This window comes from Littorina saxatilis, linkage group LG4, assembly GCF_037325665.1.
Source record: "Littorina saxatilis isolate snail1 linkage group LG4, US_GU_Lsax_2.0, whole genome shotgun sequence".
Classification (NCBI taxonomy): domain Eukaryota; kingdom Metazoa; phylum Mollusca; class Gastropoda; order Littorinimorpha; family Littorinidae; genus Littorina; species Littorina saxatilis.
In genome coordinates this window covers 45309846-45330066 of record NC_090248.1, presented here as the reverse complement: position 1 = coordinate 45330066, position 20221 = coordinate 45309846, and the positions used below count along the sequence as shown (strand labels likewise).

The following is a 20221-nucleotide window of genomic DNA, read 5'->3' as shown; positions in this document are numbered from 1 at the left end:
TGGGAAACATGAATACACGCATGCAGGGAAGAAAAGAAGAAAAAAGGGTCAGGCCGTAGTTGTATGGCAGCTCGCTTTTCCCATTGAATAAGCAGCCCATATTTCCATGAGGGTAACAGGTACAGGACGATATGAAATCTTATCCTTTGCCTCTTAAAGTTATTAACTGGTAGCACGTTTGCCTATTTGCAGGTATGGCAAGCTGGCTCGCAGGCTGGTGAGTCATGTCAAGGGTACGGCAATGCCAGACAACCGCGGCTGGAAATTGGCATCAGGGAAAGAGGCGTCCTATGACGACATCTCGTGTTTGGTGATCCCTTTACACCAGGTTGCAGAGTCCACAAAGTTGACATTCAGTTACGGTCATGTTTTCTCACCATCGTCAGGGTCCGACTCATCATCGTAGCTGCAATAGAGAGTGCTGGTTTTTCTCTCTCAGTTTTTGGGTCCTTCTGTTTTGCAGAAACAAATACAGTACATGTATGTTTTGTGGACGTGTAATATGAACCGTTGACATTTGTCTGGAAGTATTTTTGTGTGTATTCTGGAAACTGCTGGATCGTGAACACCTTGACTGTCACTTTTTCCCATGAATCATGAAGGTGTAAATAATAAGCAGCTGTGCTTATGAAGTATCTGGTATGCCTTTGTCATTCTCAGTATAAAAATTGAGATAAACAGTTATGGTTTTTCATTCATTTACATGTATTTGATTGGTTGCTTCCTCGGAGAAAGTTAATTTTGTTGCCATGCTGCGTTTTCCAGGTGCTGTTTTTCCCCCTCAGTCATCTCAAAAGGTGCTTGCTTGTGAAGTATTCGGTGTGCCTTACCATTAATGCTGTTATTTATAATGATTTTACAAATGAGATTATCTTGGGATGGCCTTTGCAATTAATATACAGGGCATTATAATGAGCACTATCTGTCTCACAGTACATTCCAAATGTGTAAGATGTAAGGTATTCATGTATAAGATTCTGTTTCCATCTCATGGATTAATTTGCTGTTTCCATCTCATGGATTAATTTGCTGTTTTCATCTTATCGATTAGTTTGCTGTTTCCATCTCATGGATTAATTTGCTGTTTCCATCTCATGGATTAATTTGCTGTTTCCATCTCATGGATTCATTTGCTATCAGAGTGGTTGCTTGTTGCAGAGTACATTTTGAACAGGGCTTGGATGGTCTCGCATCTTCCTATCTTTTTTTTCTCTCATTTTTTTTTCTTCCACATTCCCTGGCCGTACAAAACACTCAGTCAGCATTTTTTAGAGAGAAGGCTGCGATTTGCTGCATGCAGCGAGTGCCATTATTACCACAAGTTTTGACCAATTTTGAAGGTTATGAGATTCTGTTTCCATCTCGTGGATTAATTTTTGCTACCTGTTTGTTATTAGAGTGGCTGTTATAGTCGCATAGAAAAGGGTTTGACATTTCTCACAGGTGTGAGTTTGAATCTTTTGTGTAATAATGTATATATGTACATGTAAAGATTTGATAATGTGAGGGATTGTAGTATGTACTTGATTTAAGTAACTTACAGCCAGCCAGTCCTACTCAGATAAGATATGTCAATCTAAACTGTTGTTCTTCCATCAGAGTTACAGTGGAACCCCCCTGTAAGATCCCCCAATTAAAGACTTCCCCATTTTTAAGACCTTGATGTTTGAGATTTTCTGTTCATAAACTCTGTAAATTTACCTCCATTTTAAGACTCCATCCTTTTTACATTTAGTCAAGTTTTGACTAAATGTTTTAACATAGAGGGGGAATCGAGATGAGGGTTGTGGTGTGTGTGTGTGTGTGTGTGTGTACAACGATTCAGAGAAAACTACTGGACCGATCTTCATGACATTTTACATGAGAGTTCCTGGGTATGATAGCCCCAGACTTTTTTTCTCCATTTTTTCGATAAATGTCTTTGATGACGTCATATTCGTCTTTTTGTGAAAGTTGAGGCAGCACTGTCACGCCCTCATTTTTCAATCAAATTGATTGAAATTTTGGTAAAGCAATCTTCGACGAAGTCCGGACTATGGGATTGAATTTCAGCTCGGCAGCTTAAAAATTAGTTAATTAGTTTGCTCATTAAAGTTGTCATTAAAATCGAGTTTTCACTAACAGATTTAAAAATGATTGAATCGTATTCCTCAATTCCTCCTGAATTCAAAAATATATACATATGTCATGTTTACTCTAAAAATTTGCCCAGAAACTAGGTTAAGTAAGTACTGCGTTCGCACGCTATGCGAAGACGAGCGTGACCCGTCTCGGTCTTTTGATGTGGTTACTTGAGACTATCTTAATACATGTATATAGTCTCGGTGATGACTGTTTTATGGTGATAATCTGTTACTTTGATGCCGACAGCTTGACTAAATGTTTTGATATCGCTTCACGCGACTTGTTAAGACCTGATTTTGTCAGATTTGTTTTTGGTTTTAAGAGGGGGGTTCCACTGTATTCTCCTTACTTGCTTGTTTTATGTATGTTTGAGTACTATTAGCTATAGAGTATTACAGTTGTACTTCTGTTTTATACCACATAATGCTAAATACTCAAGCCCCCTTTATTTGTTATTTTATTTAAACCTTTCGCTGCCTCTGGGACTTTAGCTGAATTCCTGACTGTCATGGGTAACAAACCTTTCAATAAACAACAAAAGAAGAAGAAAAAAAAAACCACCAATGTATGTGTGGTGTATTCATTTATACATCAAGAGCACACTGTAATTAGTTGTCAATACAGGTAACGCTTTGTATACACATTTTTATTTTATTTTTACTGGGAGCTTAGAGATAAAATAAAGATAATGGACTTTAAGTGCAGCTACTGATTTGATCAATTTTTTATCATAACTTATTGTCCATGTACGTGCACAGTGGAGCCCCCCTTTTAAGACCTAAAAAAATAATGATAATAATAATAATAATGATATGAGAATTTATAACGCGCACAAGGCGACTCAAGGCGCACTCATACACATTCTTTCGCATCAACAACTCAAGCACACTCATATACACTTATGCATAAATTACATGAAGATGACAAGGCAACAACACAAACAAAGACACAGCACTCAAAAGTAAGCACTCAAAAGAAAAGAAAATTTCAAATAATAATTATGTACATGGCTATATAACTGCTCTGATTTAGGCTTGCGGTTGATCTGAGATAATAAGGTCTTTAAAAGGAGGGAGTCTTAAAATGGGGGTAAATTTACAGGGCTAATGAAAAACAAGTCGCGTAAGGCGAAATTACTACATTTAGTCAAGCTGTGGAACTCACAGAATGAAACTGAGCGCACTGCATTTTTTCACAATGACCGTAGTCCGCCGCTCGTACAAAAGGCAGTGAAATTGACGAGCCTGTTTAGCGCGGTAGCGGTTGCGCTGTGCTGCATAGCACGCTTTTCTGTACCTCTCTTCGCTTTAACTTTCTGAGCGTGTTTTTAATCCAAACATATCATATCTATATGTTTTTGGAATCAAGAACCGACAAGGAATAAGATGAAATTGTTTTTAAATCGATTTCGGAAATTGTATTTTAATCATAATTTTTATATTTTTAATTTTCAGAGCTTGTTTTCAATTCGAATATAACATATTTATATGTTTTTGGAATCAGAAAATGATGAAAAATAAGATGAACGTAATTTTGGATCGTTTTATAAAAAAATAATTTTAATTACAATTTTCGGATTTTTAATGACCAAAGTACTTAATTAATTTTTAAGCCTCCAAGCTGAAATGCAATACCAAAGTCCGGCCTTTGTCAAAGATTGCTTGGCCAAAATTTCAATCACATTTTGTCGTTTCTCGTTTGTTTTGGTTTAAAAAGTACTTGTCGAAGTCTCGTCGCAAGTTATCGTAATCCATATGTTAAATTCTCCCGTTAGGGTCACCACCATAAGCTTGAGCTTGTTGTTGATCCTTAACATGTATCATGTTCAAATACCTATGAATTGTTGAATAAACACTGTTTAAACCAAAAATGAGGGTGTGACAGTGCCGCCTCAACTTTTACAAAAAGCCGGATATGACGTCATCAAAGACGTTTATCCAAAAAATGAAAAAAACGTCTGGGGATATCATACCCAGGAACTCTCATGTAAAATTTCATAAAGATCGGTCCAGTAGTTTACTCTGAATCGCTCTACACACACTCCTCCGAAAACGGCGTATGGCTGCCTAAATGGCGGGGTAAAAAACGGTCATACACGTAAAATTCCACTCGTGCAAAAAACACGAGTGTACGTGGGAGTTTCAGCCCACGAACGCAGAAGAAGAAGCTCTACACACACACACACACGCACAGACACAGACACACACACACATACACCACGACCCTCGTCTCGATTCCCCCTCTATGTTAAAACATTTAGTCAAAACTTGACTAAATATTAAAATGAAAAAAGACAAGATCTTAAAGGGAGGAAGTCTGAAATTGGGGGTTCTTAAAAGGGGGATTCCACTATATCCTAATGTGAGAGTGGCAGGGGAGACCGGGTCTCTCTTCAGTAAAAAAAAAAAAAAAAAAAAAAAAGTATTCAGCAAAGTAGTCCCACAGAAAAAGTTGCTGTGATATTTTATCAGCATATGAAAAGTGCTCTATGATTCTGAAGCTTGACTGACTCACTGTAGTGATAATTTATTACATTGTTTTGAAGATTGTGAAGATCTGAACTTTTCTGTGATTTCAAGCATGAAAGCAAAGTACATGTATGAAGGCAGAAAATATTGGATTGGATTGGATTGGATTGGATAAGATTTACAGTCCAGTGAGGTTACCCTCATGGAAATTCGGGCTGCTTTCTCCCCGGGGAAAGCGAGCTGCCATACATACGGCGCTACCCATATTTTTTTTTTTTCCTGCATGCGTGTATTCATGTTTCCTGAGACTTAATGCCGTGTGAGATGGAATTTTTTTTACTTTATTCCAAGTCCCACGGGTATTTGATGGACATTTTTATCTATGCCTATACAATTTTGCCAGGAAAGACCCTTTTGTCAATCGTGGGATCTTTAACGTGCACACCCCAATGTAGTGTACACGAAGGGACCTCGGTTTTTCGTCTCATCCGAAAGACTAGCACTTGAACCCACCACCTAGGTTAGGAAAGGGGGGAGAAAATTGCGGCCTGACCCAGGCCTGAACACGCAACCTCTCGCTTCCGAGCGCAAGTGCGTTACCACTCGGCCACCCATCCGCTTCCTGGTTGGTTATACATGTAGTTAATATTACATGTTGTAGAATAGCAATAGTTTAATTCCTGGGGGACAGAACTCAATGCAATAATTTGGCTGTACAGGTACTTATAGTTTCAATATTCTAACGTTGCCAGTTTTTATATTTACCAATTCATTCAATCAGAGGATTAAGAGTTGGCCTGATTTATGTAAAAATGTTTTCCCCATGTATTTTTCCAATGCTTTTGAAAGTTAGTGTTTCCTTGTTCATTTTACGCTTTTATGAGCTGAAACTCCCACAGAGACTTGTGTTTTTTGTACATGGGTTTTCATGCGAATGATAGTTTTTACCCCGCCATAAGGGAGCCAATTACGCCGATTTGGGAGATGCATGCTTGGTATTTTCATGTTTTTATATAACCCAAAGAACTCGTGACATGGAATGCAGGATCTTTTCCATGCGCACTTGGTCTTGTGCTTGTGTATACACCTAAAGGAGGAGGATAAGGCACAATTAGCAGGTCTGCACATATGTTGACCTGGGCGATCGGAAAAATCTCCATCCTTAACCCAGCAGGCGCGGCCGGGATTTGAATACTGAACCTTCCACATGGAAGGCTGACGTCTTATCCACTAGGCCTGTGCGCCCATCGAATGTCGGTTTCAGATGAGCGAAAGGTGACATGGGCAGATACGCCAATTTATGTCAAAGTTGGACTGCTATTGTAATAACCAGTTTGGTCCATTTAAATTGCTGTGTATATACATGTATGTAAAGAAAAGAGGTAAAGTTACTTTTTGTACTGGTTTAACAGGAGAGAATAAGGAGGGGGGTGGGGGGGGAGTGAGATTTGTGAAACTTGAGCTTTTTATAGTGAATCAGGAAAGTTGTGTGTGGCAAAAAAAGGGTTCATTGTGTTGTTTTTGGGTGTGTGAAAATGTGCATGGTCTTGTTTGTGTGTGAGTTACAATACTAAGTTACATTCCTGTGCCCATGGACTCTATAAGTTGAAGGTTTGTCCAGCAGGATGCTTATACATGTGTGGTGTCAGTTGTTGAAAAGCTTTCTCGGCTGATTATTTTAATCTTGTGTGTAGTATGTGTGTGTCAGAGAGAGAGGGATATATTTAGTTGTTGATTTCTTTATTATAACTTATTGTCCATGTACGTGCACAGTTTTATACCTGTGATGTCAGGTAAGGATTTGCTATAAATATTACTATCCATTGACTCTTTTGAAGCAGAATGTAGCATACCCCCGCGGGTTAGGGGGAGTCCCATATTGGTTAGGACGAGAAAGAATTTACCCGATGCTCCCCAGCATGTTGTAAGAGGCGACTAACGGATTCTGTTTCTCCTTTTACCCTTGTTAAGTGTTTCTAACTTTCTTGTATAGAATATAGTCAATTTTTGTAAAGATTTTAGTCAAGCAGTATGTAAGAAATGTTAAGTCCTTTGTACTGGAAACTTGCATTCTCCCAGTAAGGTCATATATTGTACTACGTTGCTAGCCCCTGGAGCAAATTTTTGATTAGTGCTATTGTGAACAAGAAACAATTGACAAGTGGCTCTATCCCATCTCCCCCCTTCCCCCGTCGCGATATAACCTTCGTGGTTGAAAACGACGTTAAACACCAAATAAAGAAAGAAAGAAAGAAAGCCGGCCCACTTCCTTGCCTCTTGCCTTTTGACCCACGTACCTTATTTCCTCATCTACTCACAAGCTGCAGATTGTCAAAACTTGGAAATTTCTGTGCTGTTGCTAATAACCATTTGGCCCAAGCAGAGGCAGTATTTTTACTTGTTATTCCATTTGTGTGTGAGAAAAAACAGTGAAAGGTTGTAAATCAATTAGCCATATAGTGCACCCCTCACCCTTTTTTATTTTTATTATTTTTAGACTTTCACCCATTTTAAGATCTTGTTTTCTCCATGTTCTTTGCATAAGGTCTGCAAGTTTACCTCCATTTTAAGAACTAATTTTCTGACATCTTTGGTGATTTTAAAAGAGGCGTTCCTCTAGATTTCAACAATTTATGTTATAATTTATATATTCTTTGAAAAGCATGGTGTACTATACCCTTTTTTTTTTACAGTCTACTCACAGCATTACACATGTTGTTGCAGAGTAACATTAAAGCCCCAGTATGTCTCAAATGGTTTACAAAACGATTCAAATCTTCTAATGAAAAAAGCAGGTATAACCTTATGAAACACACTTGCAATAGCACATATTAGCATTTAATGAAACAGTTCGAATGAATTGCTATTTAGCTCGCGTAAACCACACACCAGATTTCGTTGTTTATCTAATCCCTGAGCCATCGTGAACCCGTGTTATCCACTTTCCTTTTTTTTACAATTTAGTCGTCAGTTTGTGATTTCAATGCGACTGGCTGTATCTGCAATAGCACGTTATTGTGTACCTCTGATTCTAAGACGCAACAAACGGCTGCGAGTCACACGGCAGGCTTCAAAGAAAGCGAGCGCTATGCAGAAAAATCGTCTGCTTTGAGACACGACCTTTCGTGACCTTGCTTCCGGGCTATCTTTTTTAAAACTTCCAAAACTTCGAGTTCTACTGATCTTGTCTTGATGAAAAAATAAATCTTTTATGATTTAAGCTAACAAGCTGTCAATTTATTATTTAGATTTTAAAAGTTAGTTCTAGCACCTGATTGTAGAACAGACGGTCCACAAAAATAAATTCTTTGAAAATGTCTCACTCTCGACGGAAAGCAGCCAGGATGTTCCCGTTCGGTGAGCGTTCAAATGGAAGGGTGTTTGTACTGTGTGTAAAAGCCTGACAGTATCTGTGATGGTTTACGGGAGGCTTACTGTGCCTTTAATTTATGTTTTTCTATGGTATCTCCTGGTTTGCCATTGAGTACAACATCAAACGACTAGAAGAAGAAGCCATTGAGTACAATCATGCAGGGTGTCGTCAAATACTTGTTTTCATGTAAATGTAATTCAAATATCTCAGAGAATATAGTGTAACCCCCCCTTTTAGACGTGTAAATTTAAAACTCGCCTCTTTTTAAGAACGTGTTTTTTTTAGACGTGCTGTTCATGATAAGCTCTGTAAATTTACTTCCATCTTACCAACAGGTTAACCACTGTGCAGAAGTTGAATGTATATAAAATCTTGCACTATCTGTAAGATTATTAATTTATTTCATTGTACTCTAGTCATCTTGTGGTTGTTTTTATGTTGGTGCTTCATATACACAGATTCCTAAACTTACAGAACTGTGCTTTCATTGGTGCTTGAATGGATTTTTGATTCATGCACATAGTATGATGATTTATTTGATGTTAATGGTGAAAATACAAAAAGGCAAATCCTTTTTGAGTTGGTGAAAACTGTCACTGCAAGATAACTGAAACATTCCTCTGTTGTCTTCTGCGAGTTAAACTCACTTAATTTGGAAAAAATTGTAATCGCAAGTCAGTGATTTTTTTTACAGCTGCTGTGCTATTACGTGGCAATACTTCAAAGGATAATGAAGACTCTTCTTGTATTTTGTTTTGAACTCGTATTATTAAGATGGGATCAAAGCTTTTATGAAGCTTGTTACATATTTCCAAGTGCAATTTTGGAATCGGAGGTAGTACAGTGTACTCTTTGCTGGAGGATCAACTGTTTTCCTCATTTGTTTGTGTTGTGGTTTGATTGTTCTTTTCTTATACAGACATGTAAGTGTTAGAGCAGTTCTTGCCATTTTCCTTTTATATAAGTTCAACATAACGATGAACTCGAGCCAACTTTTATGAGCCCATACTGTATCATGATTTAAATGTTTTTTTTGTGGATACGTTATTTTGTTTGTGTAAACTGAGTCGCTAGATGAATCATTGTTTTATAGGCACAGTCCTTCTTGTGAAAAACATTTCTCATCATCTCAGATCTGCCCAGGCTTTTCTTTCTTTCTTTATTTGGTGTTTAACGTCGTTTTCAACCATTCAAGGTTATATCGCGACGGAGGGAAGGGGGGAGATGGGATAGAGCCACTTGTCAATTGTTTCTTGTTCACAAAAGCACTAATCAAAAATTTGCTCCAGGGGCTTGCAACGTAGTACAATATATGACCTTACTGGGAGAATGCAAGTTTCCAGTACAAAGGAACATTTCTTACATACTGCTTGACTAAAATCTGTACAAACATTGACTATATTCTATACAAGAAACACTTAACAAGGGTAAAAGGAGAAACAGAATCCGTTAGTCGCCTCTTACGACATGCTGGGGAGCATCGGGTAAATTCTTTCTCGTCCCAACCAATATGGGACTCCCCCTAACCCGCGGGGGGCGCCCAGGCTTTTACATGGGATAAGACCATCCCTTCACTTGACACATATGATTCATGATTATTTTGGGAAAAGTTGTTATAGGTCCACTGATGGTCGGTCGTATGTCGTAACAGAGAGGGGGACGTAATATAGAGGCAAGAAATACGAAAAAATAGAAGAAAATATAATCCGAAAAATTAGTCGTAATATTGAGGGAGCCGTAAAATAGAGGGGTCGTTAGGGGAGGTACCACTGTACCAAAAATCAAGATCGTGACTGGTTCCTGTGCAGAATGGGCATGTTTTGATGAAGCAATTTTACCACTAGCCATAGCTTTGAGCAGGGTTAAACCTTGGATACATGCGCTTTATAAATATTATGCATTATTATTTAGTGGCAGTTGCAAAATTAATTGTGAACAAAATCCCACTCTGCACAGAAAACATCGGCACCCATTTAATGCGTCAAAAGAAATGATGCTTTTATCACAAAAAATAATGCAATTTTCACAAAAAATAATGGTTTTATCACGAAATATTTACATTATCACAAGAAATTTGAACTGTCAAAACAAATATGTTAAATCAAAAGAAAAAATCAATTATCAATAAAAATAACTGTATTTTCTAAAATAAATTTAGTTCCTCAAAAGAAATACTGTTTAATCAACAGAAAAGATACTCAAATCAACAAATAAAATAAAATATTCACAAAAATGTATGATTGAGTGCTTGTCGTTCCAATGTGGGTGATATTCTTCCCTGAGCTTGTTTTCTTTCTTTGTATGAGACTGAACTGGACTCACTACTCACTCACTGGACTGAACTGGACTCACTACTTCATGATACTGATCAGTTTTCTATCGCTTCTTGTATATTGATTTTGCTTTTGCCTGTTAGTTACTGCATTAACTTTGGCAAGAAAAGCAAAACCAAGATGGGAGAGGAATTTACACCTATTGCTCCAATTACTTTCGGTTTGACGGACTCGTCTGAAGAAGATGAAAATGAAGAGCCTCCACCGAAAAGAAGACGAGGAGAGGGAAAAGATTGGGCGAGGACAAACACGTTTCAGGATTCTGCAGAAGCCCTCGATCATGTTCCCAAGGATTCCTGGTACATCACCGTCACTACACAAACCTATGACGGGAAGAAGGTTTACTATCGATGTAAACACGGATCTAGCTGCCCTGCCGAAGTGTTTCTTCTCTATAAAGCTGAAAATGCGTGTGTGGATGTATATGAGACTGGCGAACATGAGCATTCACAACAAAAGGCAGCACGCGGAATTACCCAACGTACAAAATCGGAAATTGACGCGTTGTTTAAAGACGGTATCCAGAAACCTAGAGGAATTTTGGTTGCCCTTCGCAACAGAGGGTGTCAAGCGATGCCCACTAAAAGCCAGCTCACCAACTACCTCTCTACAATGAATGTCTTCTGCAAGGGTCAGGGTCAGGGTCCTGTAAAGCCATTGCAACCATGCCGGAGAGAACACTCGCTGTTTGGACGTCTGCTTACTAATGCAGACGCCATCAAATCTGGTAACCTCATCTATGTTGCTGTAATAGTCAGAGGGTCAGACATGCCGATATTTGAACTGATTATACTTTTATTTTGTGTGTGTGCTCAAATTATTAATTTTTGTGATGAAAAGTGTTTTTCTTTTGTAATATAAATTTTGTGAGAATATAGTATTTTTGGTGATGAAACATCATTTTTTGTGGAGAAAAGTATTAAATTTTGTGATTAATAATGTGTTTTTTTTAATAAATATTTTGTGATGAATCAATTATTTTTTGTGATAAAACATCTATTTTTTTGATGAAAAAATTATATGCGGAAAACATCTACCGTAGGCTGTTGATTTGTGGTATATATCCAAGTGGGGAGACAAGTCTTATTCCATGTAAAAGCCTGGCTAGATCTGGGATGGTGAGCTTATTCTTTTACTTTTACACAGGGAGGACGGTATTTTCTATCATACACATGTTACTTTACCACAGAATTATTTGCAGATACTTCATTGCATCTCCTCTGTGTAAAATGTTGTCAGAAACAGACTTTTTTGAAAAGGAATAAAGGAAAACTGTAAATTTCAAATTCAGTCTTTTTAATCTTGTAATGTGAAATGCTCCAATACTTTTCTCATTCATTCAAGAACATACAACACAATACACAACAGAAGCATGCATCCCAAACACATAAAAGTTAACTAAACTAAACAACAAAACTTCACTTACAATAACAAAGTTTGTTTTTTAACCTGTACAAATTAGCAGGTGCATGCCTGTTACAAACCCTTTCTTGCCACTAAACTGGCAGATGAAGACTATGATGGATGTTCTTATCAATTTCACTCCACTTACATCTCATATAATCAGTGACATGAAAACAATTTCTCCAGGGGTAAGGTCTGGTTCAGCAACTAACAACTGGAATAAACACATTTCAAGTGACCTATTTTAATAACAGTAAGCACTTGGCTGACTTACTCATTTTTGTAATTTACTTTTCTTTTGTTGGGGTCAGGATTCCAACTGGTCACTGAAATTTCTGAACAGGCTTCATCTTGAGCCCATACAAATTTGAAGACCTATAATTTCAAGCTAACATGAAAATAAATCTCTGAAAATCTGTCTAAATTAAATCCTACTTCAAGATATATTATTTTGGGAAATCTCCAAAACAGTCCTGGTTGGTACAGACCATTTCATATCAGGTATTTCTAAAAATAAATACATGTATGACATTTGAAAAACCTCATGAAGAGGGGTACGTCGGAATAGTCTGCATCAAAAAACACGATTCACTCTTAGTCTTAATTTTACAAAACTGATCATGTTCTTCTGCAAAACAAAGTGATAGGCACAGTAACTGCTTGTTAGCTCATAAGACAGATTTCAACACGTCCATTCTGAAAACTGTCAAATGTGAACCTCCACCACGGAATGTGTCGCATGTCACCGTTGCATGATTTTCTTATTTTTACATTTTCCTGAAGAGTTTTTTTATGCTCTATCCAGTGGTGAAAACCGCTTTAGAAAAGAGCAAAAACTTTTTGAGTTATAAGCCTGTGACTAAGGTGACCCTCACACTGTTACCAGACACCCCCCGAACTTATATTAAGCCTAGCGCAGAACCGCGCGAGGTGACATGCGACTCATTCCGTGGTGGAGGGTCACAAATATTTGCACCAGCAGAACACAGTTTACAGGTTTCTTCAACAGATTTTGTGATAATGACAGTTCTGGAAACGTGTCACCCTGCTGCAGTAATATTTTGTACCAAACACACACCTGATAGATTCCTTTGTCACACATTTTCCTGAAGCATTGGATGATAAATCTGTTGCTCTCATGTCTGTCCGTAAAACTGACGACTGTACACATCTTTCTGCAGGTCCACTTTTCTCCGTTCTATACACAATTCTTCCCATGTCGTCAGCTCCTTGTTGCTGATCTCTCCAGCATTTGCACACAATCTTTGTCAGCAGATAGGGGTCGGTCCAGAAACTGTTCCTCAACCCTTCACAATAAACTTTTTAAGGCCATCCTCAGTCATCCACGCAGGGTAACCAGAAAGCCTGAAACAGAACAATAAACAGACGCTTTAGCTGAGGTTGTATTCTTTTCAACAGCCACTAAGAATGCACAAAATTCAGCTCGCTTATGTGCACATACGCAAACACATTACTGCTTTCTGCAACTTCCACAATCTCTCTTTCCCTTTCTCACCCACTACTGACTAGGGGAATTTCTTAAAGTTAACGAAAAGAACACACACACATGCCAAAGACACACTCAAAAACCTGTTCCTCTCAATACAGTCGAATGCCCCTTTTCACATTCACCTACTTTTAGGACCATGCTTTCTCTGACTTTCTGTTCACAAACTATGTAAATGTACCACTAATTTAAGATTCCTATCTTTTCCGACCTGGGCTGAGGTGAACGTTGCGCAAAATGGGTGTCACCCAACCGGATGGGAACAAGCTGATTGGTTGAAACCACAACAAATCTCAGTTTCAACCAATCTGATTCCGCGGCTGCGAACCACCCAATTTTGTTTTGTGCATCACAGCCCTGATTTTCTCAGATTTTAGGTCTTAAAAGTGGGTTTGTACTGTAGCAAAATGTGACCGACAACTCACCATATTTGTACAGGCAGTGGCCATCATCATGTACTTGGGGTTGAACTGCAGGTTCTGTATGGGCCCAGGGTGGTCGCTGGATAGAATGGCGATTTTCGCTCCCGTCTCTGTGCTCCAGCAGTGGACTTTACCATCTGTCGAACCTGAGAATACACAGACAGTTAAACAGTAATTGTGCAGTATTTCTTAACTGAAATGTAGTAAAAAGTCTGTCAGCATGAAATAGTATACAGACCAGGGAACCCTGGTTTAGCACTTGGAGCATTCTCAAACGTTAAACAAACTTGTGGTATTTTCAGAAAAATGAGAGTACCCTTCACAGCATTTGAACATCGATGATTCAAACATGCTTCACACGCGTCTGTTGCACTGTTAACTAAGTTTACCAATACATTTACAACAAAAGCTTCTTTCAATGTTTAGTGACTAAAACTGTATTCATTGATCCAATGCAGAGTTATAAAGTTATTTTTAATCATTAAAATAAACAGAGCCTTAACGATGCCTGATTGGGAGGCATACTTTGGGTAAAACTCCCTCCCTTATTTGAGATCTGAGATGTTTTACGTCTGAAAAGAAAGGTGTCACTGTATATTTTCACAATACAAACTGATCAAGTCTGTCCTTTACTTGTACTCACCACAAAACACAAACTGGGAGTCGGGTGTGAAGCATGCTTCCAGTGGAATGCCTCTGTTGTTCTGAAATCCCTGTGCAACAGAAAAGACAAATAGTGGTTTGAAAACTTTCCTGAATTACAAAGACAAAGGGCAGTTATAAATAGCACTTATCATTTTAAAAGAGCCACTGGGTTCATTTTGGTGCAGCACGAATAGTTTATTATGGAAAGGTAATGGTGGCTATATTAAAGACTTGTGTAAGAAGAAAGTAGTTTATTTGAAAAGCATTCCCATGAATCGTTTAAACGCCCATTTTTTAAGACAGATTATTGCATGATTGAAAATTGTTTCGATTTCATTCCAAGCACTTGAACAAAGAAACTACACCAAATTTTATTTATGGCACAAAAAATAATGGCTCAACTCACAACAAATGTCTGCAGTGGAGTGCCATGGAAAGCGTCAATCAGACGAATGACGGAACCATTGGTGGAGATGAGAATAAGTTTGCCGTCAGGGCTGAACTTCAACCCTGTCCAGTCACACTCCTTATCCTGGGGCAGTTTGAACGTAGCAAACGGTCCCTGAAATCATCACACAGAATAATGTAAACACATACACACACAAAACCAACATACACACAAAAAAGAAAACACTAAAGAGGGTGCAACACATATCCATGGGTGCAACCTGGAAAATTCCAAAAACCGGCAAAAGTTGGGGTCCAGCTTTTTTAGTATTTAAAATGCCAAAAAAACCCTCTCCTGGAACAAAAACATCGGCAGCCGATGAAACCAAAAACCGGCTGCCGGCATGTAGCCGGCAGATTTGCACCCATGCATATCATAACTACAGTGGAACCCCCTTTTTAAGACCTTGTTTTCTGACTTTCTGTTCATAATCTCTGTAAAATGACCCCCATTTTAAGACTCCGTCTTTTTTAAAACCCGATTTTCTCTGACTTTTGGAGGTCTTATTTTAAAAGTTGGGTTCAACTTCCACTGTGAGAAAAGAATACTGTTCTGATGCTGCACCTTGGTGCACTATAAACTATAAAGCCAATCCCTCAAAATAAATGGGTAACTCCTAATTACCTTGTCAAAAGATCTGAGGTCATAGAGTTTGACAGACTCGGAGTTGACACCAGCACCAAAGATCAAACCCTCTGGGTCAAAAGCAGCCACTGGTCTACCTGTCAAGTGCATCAAACCCTGCAATACAAAATTCACACCACACGTAAGCCAATTAGCAAACAAAAGTTTAATGGAATAATACAACCAGAGTAGTACAATCATTTCAAATCTATCATCATTCAGAGTGACAAATTGCAAGAAATTTCTTATCTTTCCAATACAAACGTGACAAAAGTGCAGATACTGTGAAACTGGGCATTCTTGGCTTACTATCAAAAAGCCTTTTGTGACAAGAATGCTTTGGAGATTTGGCTATGACTATCAACTGACACACTGAGCTGTCCCTTGGTGGGAGGTGTCGTTTTATCAACATTTTGCATACATGTATAGTGCAGTGAACTTCAATAATAATAATGTTATATTGTAATTCAATCAAGTTTGCGTTTTAATGAAACAGATCCTGTGATTGGTCAGAATGCCCCAACTCATTAAAAATTACCGGTGACTAATTGTCGATAGTCACTCGCTAAAAAATCCATTAACAACCTGCTGGCGAGGCGCATTGATACAGCCTCAACTAGTCTCGGTTAGCTTTGAGGGTCATTTTAAAAGTAGGAAATATGAAGGCCAACGAAATACCGAGACCATAAGGTATGCGAAGTGATGACATCGAATACGTGACGTAAGTTGATGCATGAATTCTTCCGGACTACGTCAGTCAATTCCAAAGATCGCTTTTGTGATGAAAAGAATTTGTTTTAGAGTTTGCTGTCCAGAAACCCGTCAAAAAAGAAGGAAAAATGTGTGTGAAAGAAAACAAAACAGGAGCAGAGTGATACGATAGGAATACAGAGACATATTTCTTGGGGCTTGACCCTTGCAGGTAGGTGGACTGAAAGTAGTGTGTGAACAGAACAGAACCAATTCTGTTTGTTTACAACCGCATGAAAGGAGGAAAGAGATCGTCGTCAGATTGAATTACAATAACATTAACACGCTTCCATTTGAAACTTCTCGGTCTTCATCGGGGATTGACGCCCTCCCAAAGTCTAATTGAAGCCCTCCGTCGCTTCGCTCCGTCGGGCTTCAATTAGACTTTGGGAGGGCTTCAATCCACGATGAAGACCTCGAAGTTTCAAATGGAAGCATGTTAATGTGTAATTGGCCCTTACCTGACAGTTTTGTGACCGCAAGTCCCACAGACGAATAGTTTTGTCCATGGATCCTGAGATGAATGTGTCATCAATGGGAGACATGCACAATGTGACAACCCTGAAACAACCACATGAAAGTGTACTGACCTCTCACTCTGAGAATACAGTCAACAATTAACACTAACAGTAACAGTAGACTGCTTCCTTGACGAGTCAGAATTATAACACTGAATATAATGATGCAAACTTATTTGTGATGCCCACTGGACACATCAGAATGAACCTAGAAATGAAAGTGACTAGAACTAGAAGAAAAAATATCACATCCATCAGTAGTAAATTTAAACAAATGACTAACCAACAGATGTTACGTAATGGCAACTATCAACTGTAGGTAAAGGAACAAAGATTAAAACTGAAGTGAACAAATTCAGTGCTTTATCAAGCTGCATTTCACACAGGGATGAATTTGGAGAACATAGAAAATCAGTCAGTAGCCAGGTGGATGCCACTGCCAGGTCCCTGACAAGCGCCCCTTGCAGGGTTTTGGGGGCAAGGCCCCAGAAAAATAAGAGTATTTCCGAAATAAATAAAAATCAACGCATCATTAAAAGTTTCCACTTGACTTTTTTCAAAATCTGAAAATTGATCCATAATCTACTTTTATCTAGAATCATTTTTCAAATCCAAAATTCCAGATTTTTGTATGTGAACCATCATCTCTTCAGTTATACTTACTTTTTGGCATGACCTGGAAAGTATCTGATGTATTTGTTGTCATGGAGGGACAAGTACCTGATCGTGTCTGCACAGAAAAGAAATTCAGCATACAAAATTATACAGTTCAATGAAAATAGAAATGAAAATGAGATTGGTGCATAAAAATATCATCCAAGTGTCAGTACTAACTTCTATACAGAATTAGACAGAGGCTTTTGACTCTTGAGAGGTTTTCAGTGGCAATTTCACAGACTAATTTCACCCATGCAGGGGTGTCGTTTGGGTCGGCCCTTCGGCCAATCGCCGATTTTTTTATACTCTGGCCGAAATTTTCATGTCCCTATCGGCCAAATGTCCGAAGAGTATTCGCCTAAATCGGCCAAAGTTTGTCCAGTTTTTTGTATTGGTCAGGCTTTGATTGCTAAAACTGCTGCCGATGTACTTAGTCAACTGACTGACGTTTATTTCCTTCGCGAATACCAAAAACGAAACATCAATGTTTTGAACGGAAGCCATTGCCAAAAAATATAGATGCCAGAGTGGTTTCCCTTGGACAAGGGAACCACACTCTCAGCGTTTGCCGATACGCGATAGTTTATCAGTCAGTCAGTGCTTTGGATTTGGATTTGAATATCATGTCGCAACCAGAAAAGAAAAAAAACTAAATTGGCCAAGGTTTGCTACCCTTCGCCAAGGTAAGTGATTCCGGACAAAATGACAGGAACACTGCGAATGTGGACAGTGTCAGTGTGAGTGGTAGTAGTGTTGTAGAGTCGATCGAAGCAGACGACATAGCAGACGATAGTCACCGCGAATCGAAATCTGCTGAGCCAGAGAATGAAAAACGTCCTCCAAATCGTGGTTTCCAAGCAAAATGGTTCACCCTACACGTTTTTTTTATTGATGTTTTACCAGTCATGTTTCCCCAAGGCTTGTCAAGATTAGCACAAGATTGGAAGAGTTTTACTTTCAAGATATTAAAGTTAATGGTTTGAAAAAGTTTCAGAGAACTGATGTAGTTAAATCAGCAAAGCAGATTGTTTCAGTTGCAGTAAGCAACATATAATCCAGGGGCGGACGTTACAGGGGGTTCCGGACTCCCCCCCCCCCCCCCCCCCAAAAAAAAAAAATTCTGTCTGTGGATTTTATTTTTTGTTTCTGTCTGTAAAGCTGGGGGAAGAGTTAATTGTTGAATTGTCACAGTATGCGACATGTCTTCCTTCTAACCATACTATATGATGTCGGCAGCGGATATCAGTGAAGATAAATTGCCATTATTTAATACTAACGTTAAAAGAAATAATGAGTGGCTGCTGACACCAGTTGATCATGTTTAAAATCAAGGATAAGCCACAAATTGTTTATAAAATAACTAAAATTCTTCAGCTTCATGGGGGGCTTTCCCCCCAGACCCCCTACCCCCCCCCCCCCCCCTTTAACTACTCCGCCCCTGTAATCTGTGTTCCTAAGACAATGATTGTATGTATTGGTGTTCCCCTCTTGAGTCTTGTGCTTCAATTTTGCGGTGACTTTGTATGAGCCAAAATAATAGCCGAAAATTGTCCAAGATGTCCTTAAGCTTTCTGACAGTTTCGGCCAAATGTCCCAACATCACCATGTCTAGCAACACCCCTGCCATGGGCAATATATTAATAAGCTGTTTGGATATTCCACCACGACTCCACTTCTATCAGTACTGAGTATTGAAGTTCTCTGCAAGAAGATGGTGACCTCATTCTTCCGAAATGTAGGATATGACTGAGTTATGACCCCACAATTCCACTGGAGGTTACAGTTACCTTAGTTTAACCTTAGAGTAACTTTAAGTGTTGCATGCATCATTCATTCACTGCCTGCCTCCTGGTGTTTAAAGCTAGGCATCAGTGCTGTCCAAACATGGGTACTCGTGGGTTGACGCTACAACGTGACAATGCCTCGTCTCACACAATTTCCAGAATAACCGACTGTCTAGCAGTAGCACTAGCAGCCGCCTGGCCCCCTGCGATGTCTTCCTGTTTCCACATGTCAAGATGTAGGACTTACCATCTACTTTTGTTGAACAATGAAGGGCGGTGTTCGGTGCGTGAGTGTAGCGAATCAGGTCTACCCCATATTTCTTGCTGTTCAGTGTTCGCTTTGGCCTGCAACAAAGACAAATCTGTCAGTATAATGAACTTTGTTAAGTACACCACCCAATTAATTATCCGTTTTTTTAAAGCAAGAACAGAAATAAAGCAAGAATAAACTTAAGACTAAGAATGAGCTAGATGAACTGACACATTATTATTACTGACAACCTCTTGTCTAACCGAAACCCCTTTCTGTTTCACAAGTCTTAAAATTAATCAAACTCACTGTGCTAAGTGTTCGTTTATGTTGTGTGTGTGTTACTGTGTATGTGTCATTGTGTGTGCGCACACGTGTGTTTCCAATTCATGGCTGAGTCAATGAGTGATTTACTCATTTACTGATTTAGTGATTATGGTGATGATGACTGAAGTATCTCTACAAGACATTTACACAAGATCAGGCGATAATAAAACTGGATAATGCCCCTGTAACTTCTTAAGATGAAAGGCTGGAGTAAAGGGAATCACAAAGCTGAAACATAGGCCCTGGAAAGAAGGTTTAAACGTTGAATCAGAACGTACGTCCCGTTCAAGCAGTCATAGATGACAATGGAATCGTCATCACTGCTCGAAATCAGCGTTTCTCCGTTAGCCGAAAAGTTGATACTGCTGACTCTGTCGGTATTTTCCCTGAATATCTTTGCTACACGAAATCCCCTAACTGTTTCATCCGTAAGCTTCATTTTGATGTGGATTTTGTGACAGTCAATCCTACAAAGTTCTACGAAGCCCGGAGTGTACTCCTGCACTTCCGGTCCAATACTGCAGGTCTGCAGTTACTGTTTCTCCGAATAAGATGTCATTTCTTTTTAAAGAATTCTACGTATTTCT

At 38.8% G+C, this 20221-nt stretch overlaps 2 protein-coding genes across 2 annotated transcripts in view; one reads left to right on the top strand and one right to left on the bottom strand.

Moving 5' to 3' along the window:
* Nucleotides 1–9505, top strand: part of LOC138964868 (protein phosphatase 1H-like) — a 28992-nt gene extending 19487 nt beyond the window's left edge. The window contains exon 11 of the mRNA XM_070336931.1: nucleotides 193–9505. Within this exon, the coding sequence (XP_070193032.1) occupies nucleotides 193–406 (214 nt within the window). The 3' untranslated portion in view covers nucleotides 407–9505. The remainder of the gene's footprint in view (nucleotides 1–192) is intronic.
* A 2072-nt stretch (nucleotides 9506–11577) lies between these two features.
* On the bottom strand, nucleotides 11578–20169 carry LOC138964870 (WD repeat-containing protein 82-like). Its single transcript, XM_070336935.1, has 9 exons — nucleotides 19913–20169; nucleotides 19305–19402; nucleotides 17280–17346; nucleotides 16560–16659; nucleotides 15349–15465; nucleotides 14683–14838; nucleotides 14275–14344; nucleotides 13635–13777; nucleotides 11578–13067 (listed from the first exon to the last, which is right to left on the bottom strand). Exons 1-9 carry the CDS (start codon nucleotides 20071–20073, stop codon nucleotides 13038–13040), a joined length of 942 nt encoding a protein of 313 aa, XP_070193036.1. The 5' UTR covers nucleotides 20074–20169; the 3' UTR covers nucleotides 11578–13037.
* Between the last annotated feature and the right edge of the window lie 52 nt (nucleotides 20170–20221).